Source organism: Cebus imitator, unplaced genomic scaffold (genome assembly GCF_001604975.1).
Source record: "Cebus imitator isolate Cc_AM_T3 unplaced genomic scaffold, Cebus_imitator-1.0 Scaffold23, whole genome shotgun sequence".
In the NCBI taxonomy this organism is placed as follows: domain Eukaryota; kingdom Metazoa; phylum Chordata; class Mammalia; order Primates; family Cebidae; genus Cebus; species Cebus imitator.
In genome coordinates, this window is record NW_016107338.1 from 3001633 (window position 1) to 3024229 (window position 22597).

The following is a 22597-nucleotide window of genomic DNA, read 5'->3' on the forward strand; positions in this document are numbered from 1 at the left end:
GGTGCCTTTCTGATGTGATGTGGTGTGACCCCCACCCCGCCCAATCAAAGATTCTGGCCCTGAGCTCTGACCACTGACCGCTGGAGAATCTGGTGGAGCCGCTGGGATATAGGGAAGCTACTCTGTCTTCCCCACATCTGAACTCTTAAGAGCTCTCCATCTTCTCCTGTAAAAACTTCATCTCTGCAAAGACAGCTCAGCCCTAAAAATGAATAGAGAGAGATGCCCATGCTTCGTACCACCCCACATGGTGAAGTACACCTCTCCCAGGATCCAGACCTCCAGAAACAGTTTCTGAACAGTTTAAAGGGCAGAGCTGCAGGCTACTGTCCCTGACAGCCCCCATCCCCCAGCTGCTGTCACTTTCTTTTGAGGACTAGTTTGCTGAGATCTTGTGACAGGACCTCAGGCAATGCAGAGAGATAACCCCAGGCTCCAGTGGCCTTTTTTTATCCCCCAGCTGATAGAGCAGAGAGGTTTCTAGAGGCGGGTATAGAGCTGGAAGATGTGGAAGAAAAAAACAGGAAAGCTTAGAGGAGGCGTGGGTGGATCGGGGCATGAAAGAGCCTAGGTAGCAGCGACTGCAGGTGCTGCTGGGAGCGCAGCCCTGGCCAGGTCATTTTTGGGTGAAGCAGCCAGCACTGACACTCTGTTTCCACTATGGGCCAAGTTTTCTCCCTTGATGACCTTGGCAAACAAGCAAACGTGGCTGTGGTCATGTTCATAGTTCAAGGCTGAAAGCCTATTCATTTCTCCTGGGGATGGTGTTCTCTCTGCTCCCCATCAATTTGGGGTTCCAGGAAACTGGGTCATCCCCCACCGAGAGAGGCAGATCCCGGCTCTGCTAACAGGCAGATGGGAAGCAGCTCAGGCAATTCTTCTCCATCTGCTACCCATCACCATGGAAACCTGGGGAGGAAAAGCTAGATGGGAGGAGGCAGCCCTTGCAAGGTTGTGGGAATTCTCTCCCTCTCTTCTTCTCCATTAAGGATGGGTCCCCAGGGAATAGCACTTCTCAAAATTCATTCATGCAAACATTTATACGGCACCTCATATGTACCAGGTACTACACTAAGAGCTTTAGATCTATTACCTTAAAGACTCCTCACAAGGTAGGTACTGCTATTTTCATTTTACAGATGAGGAAACTGAGGCACAGAGATGATAAATAGCTGTTAAAAGTCACACAGTGCATAAGTGGCAGAGCCAGGATTCAAACCCAGGCAGCCTGGTGCCCAGGTCTGTGCCCTTAAACACTACCTGGAAAAGTGCTGGCTCTCCAGGTCTATGAGGGGCAGTGGGAGAGGTCTATCTTCTGCTTGATATGTGCCTTGGATGAGAAGGGCATAGATAATGTTATTGCTTCCCTCTCTTCACAGGGTGATGGGGGTCACCTGGGAGGGCTGCGTGGCTGACCTCAGAGAAGTGTCACAGGGGCATTTGTTAAATGATGAATTTAACACACTCCAAGGTCTGTCCCTGATCCTCTTGGGTGCATAGAGCTGTGTTTGTCAGCAGGTTAAATTGGATTTTTCATTTCCAGAAAAAAGTAACTGTCACAAAAATACTGAAAGTTTGTGTAATTACAGCAGTTTCCCATAACAAGCAGGCTAACATGGGATATCATATTTTACTCAGAATGCAAATATAATACTGTGCAGTGCAAAACACCTGGCTCACTACCTGGAATATTCAAAAGCCATTGTCTCTTTATGTAGCTGGATTTATCATCTAGGAAGCCAAACCCTAACCAATTATATCTGAGTGGTAGATACATGGGGGTAAACAGAATGTACCATTAGATGAGCATGGAATTAAATGAATAAGGGGATGTGTTAGATTAATGAATGTTTTTAGAATCATTCTAAAATTGCCTGCTACATACACACACCTCTTATCCTAATACACAGAGTCCATTGCCTACAACCACTTGCATTGCCCTCCCCATGGAGCCTTGACAGTGGAACAGACACTCTAAGTCTCTGGGTGGGAACTCACCCCTGCACAGTGCTTGGCTGTACATGTACACTATAGGCATTTTATCTGTCTCCTTTTTCTGGGTTTCTATGACTGACTAACCCCATTGTAGAGAATGCATTCTCCTTTTAGACCTGTGAATCCATCCCATCAGGTTACGACTAGAATTCATGGCTTGGGAGCCAGCCTGTTTCTTTCAAGTGACGTTTCAAAAAAATATAGGAGAAGCCAGGCATGGTGGTTCATGCCTGTAATCCCAGCACATTGCGAGGCCAGGGCAGGTAGATTGCGTGAGCCCAGGAGTTTAAGACCAGCCTGGGCAACATGGCAGGACCCCATCTCTACAAAAAATACAAAAATTAGCTGGGTGTGATGGTGCACATCTGTAGTCCCAGCTACTCAGTAGGCTGAGGTGGATGGATAGCTTAAGCGTGGGAGGTTAAGACTGCAGTGAGCCGAGATAGTGTCACTGCATTCCAGCCTGGGTAACAAAGACAGTGTCTCAAAATGAAAATAAAAAACATAGGAGATATTTCAAACATACAGAGAAATGCAGAGACTAACATAATAGACACCCATACCTACCACTCAGATCAAACATATTCATGACCTCTGGCTTCAAATCTTAGAGAAACAAAATACCACAGCCAAGAACTGCCTTCTTTTCTAGTCTCATCTTCCCTCCCTCCTCAGATAGAATCACAATTCTAGGTTGGTCTATATCCCAGGTTACTTACAGTCTCTGTTTTGTTTGATTCTTAAGGTTTAACACTTGCTATTTCCTTCCTTATAATCTCTAAGAACTGGCATCAGGAAATAAACTAATAGCTATTTTCTTGGAAATGGGTGCATGCCCATCAAGTGTGGGTGGCTCTTTCTCAGTTTGGCAGACATATCTGGTCTCTAAGCTCTCCTCTGTGACCCCCATTCTCCCATCACATACAGGAGCATAGATAATTGCAGTAGACTCGTGTGCATGTGGGCTGAGGGCTGCCTGCTCTTTGCTGCAGGTGTCAGCTCTGTCCAGTGCCGGGGGAGTGGAGAACCTCATCCTTCTGGAGCAGGAGAAGCACCGGCCCCACGAGGTGGGCTCTGTGCAGTGGGCTGGGAGCACCTTCGGGCCTATGCAGAAGAGCCGGCTGGGGGAGCACGAGTTTGAGGCCCTCATGAGGATGCTGGACAACCTGGTAAGTCTCCTGCCATTGCCCTTCCAGGCCAGTCTGTTGAGGCTTAGCCCTTTGGAACCAGGAAGTACAAGGTGTTGGGTGGGCACAAGAACTGCCAGCATCACAGGTTGTTGAAGCCTCATTGATGGGAAATTTGATTTAGAATGCCTGGTTATTCTAATAGCAGTTGAATTTTCACAAATTGTAAACTTTGCCATCCCCAACTAAGTGCTGTGGATGTTGTCTTATCTGCAGAGTCCTCTGTGAAAAGATGTAGTCCAGTAAACACTGAGACACAGAGCCTATCTTACATTGGGGCTTTGCTCATACCTCTTACGTAGTTAGTTCTGCCTTTCTGTCCAATTTCATGACTTGAATGCAGAAAGCACATAATACTACTGATTTCCTTAATCCTAGGCAGCACCTTTTTAACAATGCCCTATTATAATGAATAAATGAACCAATCAATCGTGTAAGGAATTAAACTGATATATGTCTAGGAGTGGGCTGGCTCTTCAAAGGATGCAAAAAAATTGTGAGACATTCTTCCTTCTTCTAAGGGCTACCAATTTAGCTGATAATATGGGATATAAACAAGTGACAATTCAACAAGAGGAAAGCATATGCAATAAGGAGTGCTAACTGCATAAGAGACTAACTTCTTAGATTGCTCAGAGAAATGAAAGATTATATTTATCTTTATAACATTCTGTCTGATTCATTTTTCTCATCCTCACTGCTACTGTCTTGGGCCTTCTTTATCATGTCAAGGTTATTGCAATAATTAATAACATTTCTCCTTGCCTTCATTTCCTCCAAATCATCTCTACTTTGTTACTAGGCTGACCATGAGGGCCACTTTATAATGATGAAAGGTACAATCCACAATAAAAATACAACTCCCATTAACATGTGTGTGCTGAGTAATCTATGCCTAAATAAAGCACCATGACTAGATGGTTTCATACAACAATTCTTTCCAACCTTTAAGACACAGGTAATTCTTAAGTTATTTAAAGTGTTTCAAAGAGGAATAAAAAAAGAATACTAAGCCATAATAATTGTAACAATATCTTAGACCAGTTTTTCTCTAAATGTTGATGAAAAATGCTGCACGAAAACTGGTAAATAGTATCAAGCCTAATAATAGAATAATCATATACCATAACTGATGGCTCATTTCTGGAATTCAAGGATGGCTTAATAATATAAATTTATCAATCTTTTAAATGTATTTCATGATACTGAAGCATCAAAGGTTAAAAACTTTTGATCTGTCCAGTATGGTGGCTCACACCTGTATTTGCAGCACCTTTGGAGGCCCAGACAGGTGAATCACCTGAGTCCAGGAGTTCAAGACAAGCCTTTGCAACATAGCGAGACGCTGTCTCTACAGAAAATACAAAACATAGCCAGGCATGGTGGCATGTGCCTATTAAACTTTTAAACAAAACAATTATTCTTGGTCATAGCACTATTATTTAATATTATTCTTGAATAATATTGGAATTCAATCCAAGGCAATGAAGCATAAGAGGTATAAATATTGTAAAAGAAAGGAAATTATTATTTACAGATAATATGGTTACATGCCTATAAAGGCCAAAAAAAAAATCAACTGAAAAAAAAATTAGAAATAATGAGAATACTTTTACAACCACCCGATGGGTTCTTCCTGCCCATTGCACAAGCAAAAGCAATTCATACAGACCATGGCATTGCAGTAAAGAAAGAGTTTAATTGATTCAAGGCCAGCCATGCCATGCAGGAGACAGAATCAAATCAATCTCACTGAAGCCTCAGAGGTTAGGAATTTTTTCAAAGGGGGGTTTTCAAAGATTCCTGGTCTTAAACTCTTGGGCTCAAGCGATCCACCTGTCTCGGCCTCCTAAGGTGATGAGATTACAGATGTGAGCCACCGTGCCAGAAAGATTCATAGGCAGTTTGGTGGGTAGAGGGCTAAGGTATGGGTGCTGCTGACTGGTTGGGGATACAATCATAGGTGTGTGGAATATGGTCCTCATGCACTGAGTCTGCCTGTGGGTGGGGGCACAGGACTGACTGAGTCCCAGGGTCATCCAGTTGTCAGAAATGGAAAAGCCTGAAAAGACATCTCAAAAGGCCAATCTTAGGTTCTACAATAGTGATATTATTTACAGGGGTAATTGGGGAAGTTGCAAATCGTGTGACCTCTGGAATAATGGCTGGTAATTATTTAACTATGCCTATATCTTAGTAAAATTCAGGCCCCTCTCATCTTCTTAACTTGGTGGTCTTTCGTTAGTTTTACAAGGGCAGTTTAGTTTTTGGGAAGGGCTATCATCATTTACACTATAAACTAAATTTCTCCTGAAGTTAGCTTGGCTGACATCCAGCAATGAACAAAGCCAGCCAGCTTGTGAGGCTAGAAGCAAGATGGAGTCAGCCATGTCATATCTTACTTCCTTACCTTACTGTCATAATTTTGCAAAGGTGATTTCAGTTTAAAGTGGTCAACTATGTAAATATATACAAAAATCAGTAGTTTTTGTATCTTATCATTAACTACTTTGAAAATATAATGGGAGAAAATAATCCTATTTGTAAATGGAACACGATCATAAAACATTAAAAAGCAGAATCCATTTTCTTAAAACCATAAAACTTTATTAATAGACATCAGAGAAAACCCAAAGTCAGTGAAGAGCTATAATTTATTCTTGGTTAGAAAGCTTCAATAGTGTAAAGAGGTTACTTCCCCAAAATTAATCAGTAAACTCAATGTAATTCTTTCAAAAATGGGGGAAGGTATGAGGACTTGACAAATGTCCTTCTATGTGAAATTCAGGATGGCTAGGACAATGCTATAAAAGAAAAGTAATTACGAATACTAATTCCACCTTATGACAAATTGTGATAAAGCTTTAGCAATTAAATGGTGTGGCACTAGCAGAATGGGTGTGCAAATCAACAGCTTAGAGAATCCAGAAACAGGTCCAAAATATATGATACTATAACACAGGAAATGCAGGTACTTTATAGATCAGTGGGGGAAAGATAGACTACTAGCCATCTGGGAAAAAAAAAAAAAACTAAGGCAGATTGCTACTTCATTTATTTCAACAAGATAAATTCCTGGTTTATCAAAATGGTAAACATAAAAAGCGAACTCATAGGGGTATTAAAAACCATAGATTTATGTTTTTGATTTCCTTGTGTTAGGGAAGACTATCAAGCATGGCAGAAAAGTCTGCAATCATGACAAATATTGATAGATATGATATAAAACAATTCAAAACTTGCATTTCTATAAACCACTCCCCCACCATAAACAAGGTAAAAGACAAAATATGGAGGGAAGTATTTTCAGCATCTCTGATAGCAAAAAAAATAATATTCTTAATGTACAAAGAGCTTACATACAAATCAATGTGAAAAAGAGAAACATCAATAGAAAAATGGGCTGAGAACATAAACAATTTACAAAAGAAAATATTTAAGTAGCCATTATATGTAATTGGAAATACCCATTTTAATAGTATCAAACATAAATGGACACACCTGTGTATACATAGAGATATGACCCCTAGAGACAACCTGGAAAGGTTTTTAGTGGTTTTCTCTAGGGGTGATATTTTGCATAAAATTCAGCTTTTTCCTTTTATTTTGCTTAATTTTTTTCTACATGGATCTGTATTTCCTTTATTATCAGAAAAATACCTTACTATCAATTTAATTTTAAAAGAAGACAAGGAGAGCTGAATATTGCTCCAATAGCGGCCAAGATTCCAGAATGTTTGTTCTCTCTGAGAAGCAGTCAGCTCCAACTCAGAGGGACGTGGCCTTGCTTAGGAGACAGGAATGTTCTTGAGTCTGATTTCAGGGTTCCAAGAAGGAAGTTGTTAAGAAGCTTCAGAGTCAAGGAAGGGAAGGGTGACTGTTAAATCAGCTGGGAAGCTTTTCAAAATCCTGTAGCCTGGGCCATACTGTGATCTGATTCAACCAACAGCTCTGCAGCAGGGCCCAGGCATCATTGTTTGTGTGAAGCTCCCTCGGTAATTCCAGTGCGCAGCCAGGGCTGGGAGCCACTGGACCAGAGGATATCTGGCTCCATTTGGATGAGGAGCTTTGTCTCTCTGGTCCACAAAGGTCTAGGGATTTTCTCAGCCCTAATCACAGAGGACTTATTGAGGTAGAGAAAGAGAAGTACTGGGGGACCAGGAGAAGGGAACGGTTCTGAAATATACCAGAATAGTGGCAAGCCAAGATTGCTTAATGGAGATTTGGGTTTAAATGAAGAGTCCTTTAAACAGAGGGAGGCAAAGTGTGGGTGCATGTATGTACATGTACAGGGTTTTTTTCTCACCCCGAAGTGGTTCTATTTTTGTCTTTCTAGGGCTACAGAACAGGCTACACGTACCGCCACCCCTTTGTTCAAGAGAAAACCAAACACAAAAGTGAGGTGGAGATTCCAGCCACAGTCACAGCCTTCGTGTTTGAGGAGGACGGCGCCCCAGTACCCGCCCTGCGACAGCACGCCCAGAAGCAACAGAAGGAGAAGACCCGCTGGCTCAACACGCCCAACACCTACCTGCGGGTCAACGTGGCTGATGAGGTCCAGAGGAGCATGGGCGGCCCCCGACCCAAGACCACGGTAAGGGAGAGCCCAGGACAGACCCAGGCAGAGAGGGGCAGGCTGCATTTGTGGGGCAAAGCAGCTTTAAAAAGGGAACAGAACAAACGTCTCCTGCCCCAGGTTAGTGGCATCCTCTTTGGGCTTCCTATTGGGCATGTGGGGGCAGCTGCTCAGGCCCACTGAGCCCCTGACTTCTTCCTTGCACCTCTGCACTGAGTTTTTGGGTCTAAGGAGCAGATTTCTCCAGAGGGCAGTTGGACCAGGCACATGACCCAGAACCAGTTGGTTTGTGCTGCTTTCTCCCACATCCACGGGGGGCTTCTGGGAAATTCAAGGGACGAGCCTTTAACATTGGGACTGCAGATCTGATGCAAGTTCAGCCCAGAAGGTGGGCTGGCAGCCGCTTTCTATGAAGTTACGTTTTCTCTCCCTCTCCCCACCCACAGGCTCTCAATTTTTCATTAACATAAAAGTAGCCAATAGCCAAATAGAGTACCTCTTCATAAAACAATATGATGCTCTCCAAACTCAAATCTACTTAACCTAATCCTGAAGCCCAAGTGGTTGCCTATGTGTTAAAGCTGGTTCCCAAGGTTCTGACCCCGGCTCTCAGACATTCTTTATGGCTGACCCTTGGCCTGAGGGCCTTCTTTGGCAGCTGGGTCATCTGTTGCCCGTCTCTGCTCCTGGAGACAGACATCAAAGAGGCCCAAGAAGAGACAGTGTCTATGAGTAGGCTTGCTGACCTTCCATGCAGGCCTGTGGGCCCAGATCTCATGGGTAGACCACCAGGGAGGATGCATGGGCCTGTTCGTTCACCTCAGCCCATGGCCTTGTGTTTGTGCAGTGGATGAAGGCTGACGAGGTGGAGAAATCCAGCAGTGGCATGCCGATTCGCATTGAAAACCCAAACCAATTTGTGCCTCTCTATACCGACCCCCAGGAAGTGCTGGAGATGAGGAACAAGGTAAGTGGGGGCTGTTTATCTCACTCTCTTTTCCCACATGGTGGGGGTCTCAAGTCCCGCAAACAGGAGCTAAGGTCCCAGGATGTGCCTGACTCGCTGACATCTCAGATGGCTCACAGGAGAAAGAAATTACCATTGACTGGCCACGTCCCAGGTGCCATGCTAAATGCTGTACTTACGTGGTCCTATAACTTTTTATCTAGAGTGGGGCTTGCTTTATACATCAGCTGTGTCTGAAAGGCCTGCCCACAAATTGAGTTTTAATGAACTTTATATCATTTTCCTTTTGCCATATTTTCAATATCTCAAGATCGCTGCGTTTGTTTCTGGAACTTTCCTGACAGTTCACTTGCATATATTTTTAACATTACTTTAAAACTGCAGTTGTAGCAGGCACCTCTAACAGGTCAGATCGTTCACAGGACAGTGATGCAGTGCGTGAGCCGGATCCCTGCAGCACTTGTTAAAAGTTTAGATTCCTGGGTCACCCTCCTCTACTGCCCTCCCTCCCTCCCCGCTCCCCACAGACATTCAGTTTCAGTAGATGTGGGGGGGTCTAGAATCTGTATTTAAAACAAATTCCTCACGTCTGTAATCCTGGCACTTTGGGAGGCCGAGGGGTCAGGAGTTCGAGATCAGTCTGGCCAACATGGTGAAACCCTGTCTTTGCTAAAAATACAAAAAAATTAGCCAGATGTGGTGGTGTGTGCTTGTAATCCCAGCTACTTGAGAGGCTGAGGCAAGGGAATTGCTTGAACCAGGGAGGTGGTGGTTGCAGTGAGCCAAGATTGTGCCATTGCACTACAGCCTGGGTGACAGAGCAAGACTCTGTCTTAAAAGTAAGTAAATAAATAAATTCCTCAGGGACTTCTTCGGATCGACTACGCCTCATTTTACTTTTCAGCTCCTTCTGAGTTCATGAAAATCTGGTGCTTTACATAAATTACTAATTAACCCTGGAACAGAGTTGGAGGCCTCCCTTAGAGTGCAAGGATTGAATTAGGATAGGAGACGGGCTCCTACACCACTGGACCTTTCTAGACCCCAGGCACACCAGAACGTCCCCTCTGAAACTCCACGCTGACCCTGAACAGCCAGCTCACTCTCCCTCTCCCCTTTTCTCACAGATTCGAGAGCAAAACCGACAAGACGTGAAGTCAGCGGGGCCTCAGTCCCAGCTCCTGGCGAGCGTCATTGCCGAGAAGAGCCGAAGCCCGGTACAGCAGACGCTGCCCCTGACTGGCAGGGAAACGTGTTTGCCTTCGGGGTCTTCCGTGCCTGGGGCTGGGCTGCAGGATCCCTGAGTCCTCATGCCCACCTTCCCCTGTGATCTTGGGTGCTGGTGCTCTTGCTGCAAAATGGAGGCCCACCTCACAGGGGTGCTGTGAGGACCAGGGAGGACAATGTCTGATGGCCCCTCTGGGCACTGGGCGGGGAAACAGCAGCCCAGCCTGCCCGCAGGAGTGACGCGGCCCCACCATGGAACTCCACTCTGTCCTCCCTTATTACCTTGCAAAGTGAGACTCATAGGCTTGGGACTGGAGACTTCCAGGTGCCCCAGGTGTGCCCAGCCCTGAGTGTCTCCGACCTCTGTGCCTGGATATGCTGTCATCCAGCCAGAGCTCTGGAAAAGCTATCATGTACCCATAGAGAGGGGGTCTATAGACGGGACCCATGCTCCTACAGGATGGGAAGGGACAACACTGTCCACACAAACCCACATTGAGTTAGAAAGTATTGTCATTGTTTGTGCTTGAGATAGAACCGTGTTTTGTCTAGTGCTTAGCAAAAGGGGTGAAGTTTAGGATGCTGGCAGGCGTTTGAAATCTCTGCTGCTCTTTGCAAGGTGGGCAAAGCATTTTCCTTAGCAGTAAAAATTGGGGAAATACAGGAAATGTTCCTCTCTACAGGGCAAATTGTGATGATGCAATGACTTCAGGTCAAGACTGCACCCCGCAGGGTGGGTGTCCATTGGCAAAAGGAGTATGAAAGTTGCATCATCACACCCACTTCCCCCCAACCCCAGCCCAGCCAAGATGGGGAACACTGAACATTCCATAGGGTCAAGGATAGAAATAGCCATGTTATAGGGGGAGGTGAGAGTTCAGTACAATGGGCAAAATGATTAAAAACAAACAGAAATCTCCCCTGCCATTTATACCAAATGCCCTTCTCGGAGTCCCTCTTCTAGGGTTTTTGGTCTTAGATTCTCTGTTGACTGCATGATCCCCTACATTAGGCCTGCTGTGACTTCCCTTTTGGAAGGGGCCCAGGGGCCAGAAGACCTGGTGGGCCAGGGCCAGGAGGACTGGCTGGCTCCAGGCTCACCTCGCTTTGGCTTCACTCTCTTTGCTCCTCAGCTGCGGAGTGCTGCATCCTCAAAGGCCAATATGAGGATAATGAATTAGGAAAAAGGGCTGTGGAGTCTAAATTTTAGTCCCTATCTTGGGCTAGAGGGGTCAAAGAATTCCTGAAGCTTATGCAAGGGCTGGCTGGTCAGCTCCCCAGAGCCAGGGGCTACACAGAGGTGGCAAAACCCAGTGATTTTGCCAGTAATGCTTCAGGGACCTGCGGTACAGGCAGGTTGAAGATCCGAGACTCAGGAACCTTGGCCCCTTTGTCACTTAAGACTGTGCGAAACAGGACTAACAGTTTGGACTGAGTGCACTGAAGCTGCTGTGTGTTTTGCATATGACTTAATGCTGTGCGTTGTGGCTTGCACTGCTGTGGGGGGCGGGCGGGGCGGGCAGGGAGGGCAGTGGTGGGGAATGGCTGGCATGAAGCTTGCTTGAGCCAATGCTATGTTTGCTGGGCTTTGGCTGACTGACTTTGGGCCACCAACTGTATTTGCATAGTGATGGCTTGGAAGTGTCCATAGCAGGGATTGCAATAAAGGTGTGTCTTCCTTATCCTTGGGAGCATCCTTTGATTTTATTTCAGGGCAGACTGTGGACCCCCTGTATTTATCCAGCCAGTTGCAAAATCTGGGTCTAGGGGTGAGGTAGCAATGGGGAGGAATGAACAACTCTTGCCCCAAGGCCCTGAGCTGTTTCCAAGGAGCTGCATGCCGCCTTGTCCCTAGCAAGACCGCTTGCAGCCACATGAATCTAAAAGGAGGCTGGGGCCTGCGCCCCAACCGCGGCGTTGAGAGCGACACACCCTCTGTGGTTAACTTTCAGTCTACAGAGAGCCAGCTGATGTCCAAGGGTGACGCGGATACCAAAGACGATTCAGAGGAGACGGTGCCCAACCCCTTCAGCCAACTCACTGACCAGGAGTTGGAAGAGTACAAGAAAGAGGTGGAGAGGAAGAAACTAGAACTTGATGGTAAATGACCCTGAGGCACCCTTGCTTCCAGATCCCCCAGGGTGGAGGGGAGAGCTCAGGACCACCAAAAGAGGACCTTCCTGCCCCATCAACAAAGAATGTTCTTATTACCATGGTTCCATTAATCACAATAATGCCCTTCATTGCGCTGTTCCTAACAGTTACTCGGTGTCTTCATGACCTCGCTTGACCCTCTCACTGGGTATAAAGAAATTAATACTTGTAATGTGCTTAGAGAAGTGCCTACAAACATGGCTTAGCCTGGTAAACACCAGATACATTTTAGCTATAAGATAATGATTAGTCATAATTATTATTTCCCTCCAGGTCTAGTATAAGCCTTTTGGCCTGGCAATCGAAACCCTCCACCAGCTGACAACTTTACGTCTTTTTCTCACTCCTTTACTTCAGAATCTTGAGCGAAGCCCGTCTCTCCATGTTGACTCCCAAATATTCACTCACAGTAGCTATGCCCTTGTTCCTACCTTTGTCTCTTCCTGGCATGCTGCTTCTTCTCAGCTAGCCTGGTCCAGTCATCAACACTTCAGGCCCCATCACCTTCTCTACTCTACTCAAATCGAGCTGTCCCTTCTCTTTGCTTCCTGAGCACTTGGGGTCTGAGACACACAGTTCAGCTTTTGGTTGTGTCCACTGGGCTAGACTGTCACTGCCTCAGAGCAGCGTCTTCCACCATCTCCCTTCCTCAACCCGAGTCAGCCACCTTCTTGGGCACAAATCAGCTACTTTAAAAACCCTTGCTGACTGGGCATGGCCTATAATCCCAGCAGGTTGGAAGGCCAAGGCGGGTAGATCACTTGAGGTCAGGAGTTTGAGAACAGCCTGGCCAATATGGTGAAACCCTGTCTCTACTAAAAATACAAAAATTAGCAAAGCGTGATGGTGGGAGCCTGTAATCCCAGCTACTTAGGGGGTTGTGGCAGGAGAATCGCTTAAATCCGGAAGGGGGAGGTTACAGTCAGCTGAGATGGCACCACTGCACTCCAGCCTGGGTGACAGAGTGAGACTGTGTCTCAAAAAACAACAACAAACAAACCAAACAAAAACCTTGCTGGCTTGCTTGGAGCTCTAATGTGCGCATTGAAAAGTAGACAGAAGAACATGGCGCTTTTTATCCCTAGGGATTGTTTGAACAGAAAATGTAAATTCAATGAGTTAAACAATAGTTACATGCAAACAAATCATGGGTGTTTTTAAGGGGAGTCAGCAAAAAGAAAAAAAAGATAAATAAGGGGCGTCGGTGGTTGTGGGTCCACCTCTTACCGGACGTTGATGTGCTCTGTGCTCATGACACAAAGCTCCTGGCTGGTTCTCTACAGAGACAGGACAGGAACGAGAGCCAGGCTCTGGTCTGGCCGTGTGGGCGTTCTCCTGCAGTCTTGCCTTCCACATCTGGAGTATTTGGTAGGTATGTTTCAATGAAGGAAACAACATGATTCCGCCTTCTCCCATCGGCCTTCCTGGGGAAGTAACAGAAATTTTAAAAGGTCAGAGGGAGCAGCTAACTTCAGCCGGAAGGTTCATTATCAGCTAGGAGGACTGATGACCAAATAGAAAAAAGTAATTTTTAGAAGGCTTTATTTCTCTGCCCATCTCTTCTCTATTTGACCTCTGTTGTGAGGTGGCTTTCTGTTTTTTTTTTTTTTCAGGCGAGAAAGAAACTGCCCCAGAAGAGCCTGGCTCACCTGCAAAGTCTGCACCTGCTTCTCCAGTGCAGAGCCCAGTGAAGGAGGCAGAGACAAAGAGCCCTGTAGTCTCTCCTTCCAAGTCTTTAGAGGGTGAGTCCAGCTGAGCAAGCTGGGAGGGAGGGACGGGGATGCATCTGCTGGCTAGGAGAGTGCCCTGCCTTCCACCAGTGTTGCCCCTAATCCAAAAATCTTTCCCCTCTGCTATTTCTAGGGAATCAGAAATAGGGGTTACCAAGTTTCACCTTGTTTCATTCACAAGCTATACCACTATACCTTGCAGCTTAAGCCTAGTGTAAGCAATGAAGAATAAGTTACTGGCTGGCCCAGTGTAAGTAATAAAGAGTAAGTGACCGGCTGGCCCCCAGCTCCTTGCCCCAACTCAGACACAGCCAGGGGTGTTGGGCCTTTTCAGATGCACTAGCCCCTTTCGCAGACTTTAACTGTGCATAGGGACCACCTGGGGATCTCGTGAAAATGAAGATTCTCCTCATTAAGTCTGGGATGTGGCCTGAGACGCTGAATTTCCCAGGTGAGGTTAATGATGTCATACTTCACCTTAACTGCGCATTGGAATCACCTGGGGAGCTTTAACAGTCTCGATTCCTGGATCCCACCCCCAGCTTTTCTGAGTTAAAGAAAACTCAGCAAAGTCTGGAGTTGAGTGGGTTGAGGAGTACAGCCTGGAGTTTTCGCATCTCTCCAGGGGAATCTAAAGTGTCCAGGTTGAAAACAGCTTCAGTAGAGAGATACTACCTTAAAGAACTGAGTTCTAGGCCCAACCGAACTGCTAACTAGTAATAACTGCTAATTTTAGCAAATCAGATAGCATCGTGCCTCAGTTTTGTTGACTGTCAGATGAGGCTACTAATATATTCCCTTTTTATACTTGTATAAGGGAAGTGTAGGTGAAAACATACTGTGAAAGAGTAAAAGCAGGACTTCAATGTAAGATGTGGTTATGGTTATGATTAATAATGTATATAAAGTGAATAATAATTATAGTTCATGGCCACCTAAATCATAAAAGTATCTTTATGGAGCTCCTGGAATCACTCCAGGGCATGAACACTTCTTCCCAGGTCACCTGGAGACCCCCACCAGACAGAGCTGGCCCACTAGCCAGAGAGCAGAACCTGGTGGGCTGTTGGAATCTTCTCCCTCCTGGGTAGAACAGCCACACATGTGGATTCCGATAGAATCCTTCAGCCCTGAGCTCCCTCCACAAGCAAGTTACTGCCTCATGTGCAGGTCCAGCGTTGCCAGAGGAAACCCATCTGCTTGAGGCCAGGGCCCCAAGCGGATGTCCCCCAACTGTTGTGTTCATTGTGTCTCACCGTGGTGTTGTCAACCTGTCTCCACAATGTCTTCCTTTCTCTTCCCATTTGTGCCTTCATCAAAGGAGTTTCCTCCGATTCTGAATACTTGTCTCTGTAGTAAGTATAGAGAGGCTGTTTACTAACTCACTGCAACACTTGCAATGGGGGAGGGAGGATTTTTTTTTTTTTTCCAAAAGAAATCAATTTCTCCCCAAGTTTTTCTTTTGCGACTCACAACTCTGCCTTTGGGAAGTTTCCCAACTGTAAAATTCATGACCAATTCCACATGCACTATGCATGGATTAGGCTTCTCTGTGGGAGATGTGGATATACCCACAGAGGCTGCACACATACACAAACACACAGGCACACATGCTCAGAAGCAACAAGCCCCCCAAGAGTTTGCAGGCAGTGGGGTCAGCTCTCCAGCACTCCCAGTGGTAGAGTGCTTGTGGCTCTCAGGTGCTCACTCCCAGCACTTTTCTTAGTGCACCTGCACCTCAAAGGAGCCTGTGGCCTTGTCCAGGCTTTGGGCCAGAGCCAGAACTGCCTTATAAGGATGCATAGAGGGCCTGGCCTGCTAGGGTCTTCAGGACATGTGTTCCAGCTACAGGAATGAAATCCAGGGCTGGAGAGGAGGCTCATGGAGGAGTGGGACAAGGGGCAGGAGGGGTGTGCAATGGGTGGGGTAGCTGTCTACCCACTGCCTGACATTTTACACCTAATAGGATAATTCCTTCTTCCCCTGGAGGGGCCCACTGTTGTTAGAAAAGTTGTCTTGAAGATACTTCCCATGACCCACTTCCTGTAACAGACAGAGAGCTAGGGAGCATGGCACCTTGGAGCAGTCCCTGCATGCCGAGGACACAAGCTGTAGCTGGGTGGGGAGCCTGGTCTGAAGCCTTGGCCAGGCTGCTCACAGGCTTGCTCAGCTCATGGGCAGTTAGGGCTTACCCACCAGGCAGCCTCTGCTCTTTCACATCTAGCCCACCTGTCAGATGAGGGATGGCTTTTTCCAACCATTGCCACCATGTCCTCAAATCCTCTTATGCTGTGTCACCTCAGTGTCACTCCTCATCTGTCTACCTGACTCCTACCCCATCAGCCTTTCTGAAGGCTGGCCATCAGAGAGAGCCTTTGCATCTGGCCATCTGTGCTATCACCTTCTCTTTAGCTCCTGTTGGACCCTCATCCCAGCTCACCTCATCCTCTGCTGAACCCTCAGGGCACTGGCTATGCCTGCAAAGCAATAATCCTGTATTTGACATCACATGATCAGCTCTGCCACTAACTAATCTAGCCATCTCAAACAAGTCACTTAAAAACACTGCTGGATGGGAATAGCATGAATTTTTGCCTTTCCCAACTAGGCCACAGCAAGTTGTCAGGATAAAATGAGCTACTGAATATAAAAGTACTTAGTAATGTGCTTTATGTAAGTTAGTCCTTTTTATCTACCATGTTCTCCAAATTGTAAGAGCTAATACACCACTTGACGCTTTAAGCCACTAAGTTTAAGGGCAGTTTGTGATGCAGGAATAAGATTTGATTTAAGTCATAGTGTATAATAGGAACTAATTTTATGGAAATTATTTCTTCTGTGGGTTGACTGGGGTTGACAGGGCTTAGCCGGATGAGTCTTCTGGTGGATGTGCTATCCACTGAGGGCTGCAGTCAGCAGGGAGCTTGACTAAGCTGGAACTTCCAAGATGGTGTACTCACAGGCCTGGTACCTTGGCAGGGGCAGCTAGAAGGCTGGACTCAGCTGGGACACTTAGATAGCTGGGTGTCTGTCTGTCTGTCTGTCTGTCTGTCTTTCTCTATCTCCCTCTCCAGTATGATCTGACGGCCCACCCATGTGGCCTCTCTACATGTTTTCTCTCAGGAGAGTTGGGTTTTATACATAATGGTAATAAGGCTCCCAAAACTGTAAAAATAGGAGTTGCTAGGCTTTCTTAAGTCTTTGGCCAGAGGCCTGCTCTGGCATTTCCATTGCATTCTATTGGTTTTGCCAGCTACAGGGCCAGCCCAGATTCAGTGTGAAAGGGGACTACAGAAGCCCGTGGGTACCAGAGGCACAGCTCATTGGGGTCATATTTGCACACAAGCTGTACCAGATACTGAAAGTATATTTGGGCACTTAGAGGAACATTTATATTCCAGCTGTGGTGAGTGAATGAGAGTCACAGAGTCCACGGCACCCATTTATGAGAAGCTCTACTCTCTTTTTTATAAGTGGTACTCTCTCAGTTTTAGGGGGGAGGTAAAAGTTAGAGAAAACACAGCATTCTAAATAATGCTTCTCAATATGTGCTCGATGGGCCTTGTATTAGAATTACCTGGGACTTATTAAAAGTATTTCTTGGCCCACCTTCGGTTTCAGTTTATTGTGGGGACAACACTAGGAAGCTGTATTTTCACAGGCTCCCTGGGCGATTCAGACACTGAGGTTTGAGAATTTAAACCCAGACAGAAACTCTGTTGCAAACCTCTGCATGGCCAGCATCCAGCTCATCCGTCAGCCATGGGCAGCTCAGTCTGTTGTTCTTCTTCCCCTCTGTTCTTTTCTTTGGGCCTTTTTGACTGTTGCTGCATGAGCGCCTAGCCCTTGTGTCAACATAGGACATTTTTTTTCAAGGTCTTTTATGAATCTCTCCATGGCCTCTCTATGCAATGGTGTGGCACTGCCTTTTCAACAGGGAAATAAAAGCAGTACACGGCAGTGAACAATTCTTCATGCATTTGGAATATAGGTCAGGATCAGTCTGATTGACCTTGTGTTCTGAAGTGCGTCAGCAAATCCTGTTTCAAGGCCCTCCGCTGGTATCTCTCCTGCTGCAAAGAGAGGGCTTCTCAAAGCTGGGGGGCTTGAGGCAAGAGATCACGTGTTTGACCCTGAGAAGTTAGCAGTCCAGGGAAGGAAAGGCAGCCTTGCTCCTTCAGTTAGGCAAGGTCATATTCATTCCCCATGTCTTCATCCCAGTGCACAGCCCCAGAAGAGCCCAGCTGCTGAGCTGACACAAGGCATCCTATGTTGAGCCTTTACCTGCCCTGACTTGGCAAATGTCAGCAGCAGTAAACATGGCATAAGCATGTTGTCACTGAGCTGCATGATGGTTTTCAGAGAAGTAAAAGACAGAGTTTCTGTCCTGAATGGTGTACTTGGGCAATGAATAGACTCTTAAAAGAAAAAAGAAAAAAAGAATGACACACCCAAGTGCAAAATGAATAGATGAGCAGTGTGTTTAGAGGAAGGTGAGCTCATTGTCCAATGTCGGGAAGGCTGTACAGAGACAGTGTGACTTGAGCCAGACCTTAGATAGGTACATGCTTGGAGCAGCAGAGAGGAGTGGAATGGGCTGTGCAGGGGCGGTGCCTAGGAGGCTAGGGGAACTGGCATTCCTGGAAGGGGGTTGTATTAGGGTTCTCCAGAGAAATAGAACCAACAGGTTATATAGAGAGATAAGAGGAGACTTACTAGGGAAATTGCCTCATTATGGAGGCTGAAGAGTATGTTGTCTCCAAGCTGGAGAACAAGAAAGCCAGTGGTGTAACTCTGTCCGAGTCTGAGGCCTAAGAACCAGGAGCTGTAAGCCTGAGGCTAGGAGAAGATGGGTATCCTGGCTCAAGAACAGAGAGAATTTGCCCTTCTTTCACCTTTTTGTTCTATCTGAGAGGGCCCTAAACAGACTGGATGGTGTCCAACCATGTTGTTGAGGGCAGATCTTCTGTATTCAGGCTATTGATTCAAATACTAATCCTGGCCTGACACAGTGGCTCACCCCTGTAATCCCAGCACTTTGGGAGACTGAGGAGAGTGGATCACCTGAGGTTAGGAGTTTGAGACCAGCCTGGCCAACATGGTGAAACCCTGTCTCTACTGAAAATATAAAAATTTGCTGGGCATGCTGGCACACACCTGTAATCCTAGCTACTCCAGAGGCTGAGGACAGAGAATCGCTTGAAACTGGGAGGTGGAGACGAAATGAGCCGAGTTGTGCCATTGCACTCCAGCCTGGGTGACAAGAGCGAAACTCTGTCTCAAAATAAAAACCAAAACAAAACAAATGCTAATCCCTTCCAGAAACACCCTTACAGACACACCCAGAAATATTGTTTTACCAACTATCTGGGCATCCCTTACCCAGTCAAGTTGATACATTAAAATTAACCACCACGTGGTCATTGGTGGCCAAGAGATACCCAGTGGTTGGAGACTGTGGGCTAGTGAGAAATGGAGTCGGAGAGGCAGAGTGTCCAAACCAGCTCTGTGCCTCCCACAGAAGCCCCCTCCTCCTCCGGCCTCTGGAAGCCTTCTGGAAGCCTCAGGGTCCAACGCACAGGGTCTGGCTGTGGACCCTGACTTCTGAATCCAGTCTTGCTCCCGTCACCTGTTCCCCCAATGCCTCCTGTCTCTCCCTTAGCTTTCCAGTCACCATCCTGGGACAGACCCCCCATTTTCTAGCTTCTGCCCCACTCTACTCACTCCCACAATATCCCCTTTTCCCAGAGCTCCAAGTTCCCCATTCAGGAGAGAAAGCCAGAGGTTCTTCTTAGAAGAGGTTGCAAGTTGAGTTCTCAACTGACCCTCGTTCCTGGGGCCTCTCTCAGCCTAGTCTTCAACCTAACTGTTAACAGAGGAGGGGTCTAGGCTCTCAGAGCCTGACCGCAGTACTTTCCAGGGGCCTAACACATGTTTATTTCTGGAGCCCTGTCCCTTCTCTTGGCCAGTGGAACCCTCGAGTAGTCTCTGACTCTATAGTTGAAGGAGTGTGACCTTAATTAGGAACTTGGCTCCTCCAAGCCCCATTTTCCATTTGCCATGACTCCTCAAATGATTCATGATGTGGAGCCTCTCTGAATCGTAGCAGATCCACTATCTGTGGTCCCCACTTTCTACATGGTGAGAAGAATCTTGATTGTTGCTCTCCTAAACCAGACACACACCAGGGCCTGAGGCTGTTGGTTAGGTTGACAGCAGGGCAGGTATGGGCAAAGGGACATGAATGAGGGGCATGGTTGAAGGATGCCATCGGAGTGTGGATACTCCTTGCCACCAGGCAGGAAATGACACTTGGACAGAAAGGGAGAGCCCCTCTTATCCATAGTTGTCTTCATGAAGCCAGAAGGCAAGTGCCCAAACCATCTTAGAGGAGGGCGCCAAGGGTCAAGCTTTAGAAATGCGTCCTAATGTGTTATACAGGTGAGGGCCCTGCAGTGAGGATCTGGGTTGAAGTTGCAGAGCCATGGAGCTCCAAGAGCCCAGGAATATGAGAGGGGGGACCAGGGCAGCAGGCGCAGGGGACCAAGGCCAGCACTCAGGGCTGGTGTTTGTTTACATGAGTGGATCCAGTTCCGCTCAGAAGGCTCAGGCTGGGATAGGCAAGAAAAGATGAGGTGATGGTATTGGCTTGGTTAGAATAAATCCATTCACATATTCATTTATTTGCTTATGCTTTCTACCATTCATGGATTCTACAGACTTTTCTGAGTGCCTTCTGTGAGCTAGTTACATAGGTCATTAGATACAGTTTTGCCCTAATTTATTTCAATTTTGAAGGGGGAGGAGATAGACATAAAAAACAAGTGTGGGCTGGGTGTGGTGGTTCACGCCTGTAGTCCCAGCACTTTGGAAAGCTGAGGTGGGCGGATCACAAGGTCAGGAATTCGAGACCAGCCTGGCCAACGTGGTGAAACCTCGTCTCTACTAAAAATACAAAAATTAGCTGGGAGTGGTGGTGCGCTCCTGTAGTCCCAGTTACTTGGGAGGCTGAGGCAGGAGAATTGCCTGAACCCAGGAGGCGGAGGTTGCAGTGAGCCGAGATCGTGCCATTTCACTCCAGCCTGGGCCAGACTCCATCTTGGGAAAACACCAAACAAACAAATGTGATTGTTTTGCAGATGCTGTGATGGAAGTATAGACAGCAGAGGCAGAAAGGAAGGAGTGGTAAACTCTTCCTGGAAGTGGGAATGAGGATCAGGAAAGACTTGAAGGAAGAAGTAACACTCAGTCCGATTCATTATGTGGAATGAAGGCTGGGGACACAGAGGAGAGAGAAGGGCCTTGCAGAAGGGAATGGGCTGGGATGACAGTGAGAGGTCCAGGGACCGGCAGCTTGGTATGGCAAAAAGCAGGTGAAGTGGGAATAGGAGAGTGGGCAGCCTGTTTATGGCATTCAAGAGTACTGCCAGGTGATGGCCACAGGATTACATGGCAGGACGGAAGGGGATGCTGGATGAGGATGACAGGACATGAGCTGGGCAGTGGGAAGACTGGAAGCAGTGGCCAGGGTCTTTGCTACCAAGAGGGAGCTGGTGCTCTGCAGTGGTCTGCGGGGTGCACTTTGAGTTATCCAGCAGCGTCAGGGGTTATAGAAGACTTTGTTACAGGGAGATCTGGCCCGGTAGTTCACTAGTCCACTCTAGCTGTCCACAAGTTACCCCACTCTGCCCCATCCTCCATGGAACCATGCACTTCCCCAGACTTCACCCCTGTTAAGAGTCCAGGCTTTTCCTAAAACCGAGTCCTTCGCCCACTCTCTCTGTAACACTGATGATATCTTCTACATCACCCACATTCCCATACACCCTAGCACACTGGGTTCCTTCTTGTGATGTGGCAGCACACACACGCTACATTCACATGTGCATATCACACACACACCACACAGGTGTGTCACATGCTCACTCATACACTCACATTCACACCCTCGCATATGCTCATGTGCACTCACACACACTTGTACATACAAACACATTTGTAGACGCTCACTCCCACACTCATATACCACTGTCATACACACTGATTTCACATGCTTACACCACACACACCACACACTCATTTACATACTCAAACCTCACACACACACACAACTTGCCTGCTCACACACACACCCTTGCACACCCTCACACATGCTCACTCACACCCTTACACATTTGCACATCCGCACTCATACACACTCACTCACAGACATTCCTTTCAGTTCACGTGGTGAGAAGAAGTGGAACCACAAGTTGGTAAGCCAACGTCTGCCCACCATCGTACAGTGTTCTTCGGCCTTCTTAGCTGTACAGCGGGGAGGGGGAGCACCGGATGATGCCTTGCTTTCTACTTCTCAGTCTGTGATTTTACAATCTCCCCAACCCCCAACCCACCCAGGCATCTGAAAGTTTCTGTGGAAGCAGGATTGGGTGAGAGTGGGGAGTGGGGAGAAAGGGCGGCAGGAGGGTTTGGTTTCTGGGACCTGAACAACTTTGGCCTTGAACATGGCAGTGATCCCAACAGATTCCCAGGTGGAATAAAGACCTGGGGGCCCCAGTGGCTGCTAGAATGGGTTGACCAGGGGTCTTCCCCTTTTCACTAACACATCTTGGAAATGCAGGGTCTGTATTATACAGGGAATTCCACTCTCCCTGTGCCAGCTGGGAAGATACTCTCCATATTTCTCAAAGTTCATCACTGGTGTTGAAAATGAAAACATGTAATTTCCATATTTTTATTGGTGAAACTGAACGGGCTACAG

The 22597-nt window shown here is 46.9% G+C and overlaps 1 protein-coding gene across 3 annotated transcripts in view; it reads left to right on the plus strand.

The window, feature by feature from the left end:
- Nucleotides 1-22597, plus strand: part of ADD2 (adducin 2) — a 117816-nt gene that overhangs the window by 91327 nt on the left and 3892 nt on the right. For 2 of the 3 annotated variants that reach the window (XM_017522016.2, XM_017522017.2), the window contains exons 10-15: nt 2988-3164; nt 7519-7776; nt 8606-8725; nt 9853-9942; nt 11905-12052; nt 13720-13848. In XM_017522016.2, coding sequence (XP_017377505.1) covers nt 2988-3164; nt 7519-7776; nt 8606-8725; nt 9853-9942; nt 11905-12052; nt 13720-13848 — 922 coding nt within the window. Of the gene's footprint in view, nt 1-2987; nt 3165-7518; nt 7777-8605; nt 8726-9852; nt 10572-11726; nt 11738-11904; nt 12053-13719; nt 13849-22597 lie in introns of those variants that run through there. The other variant, XR_001823048.2, reaches the window with a different exon arrangement.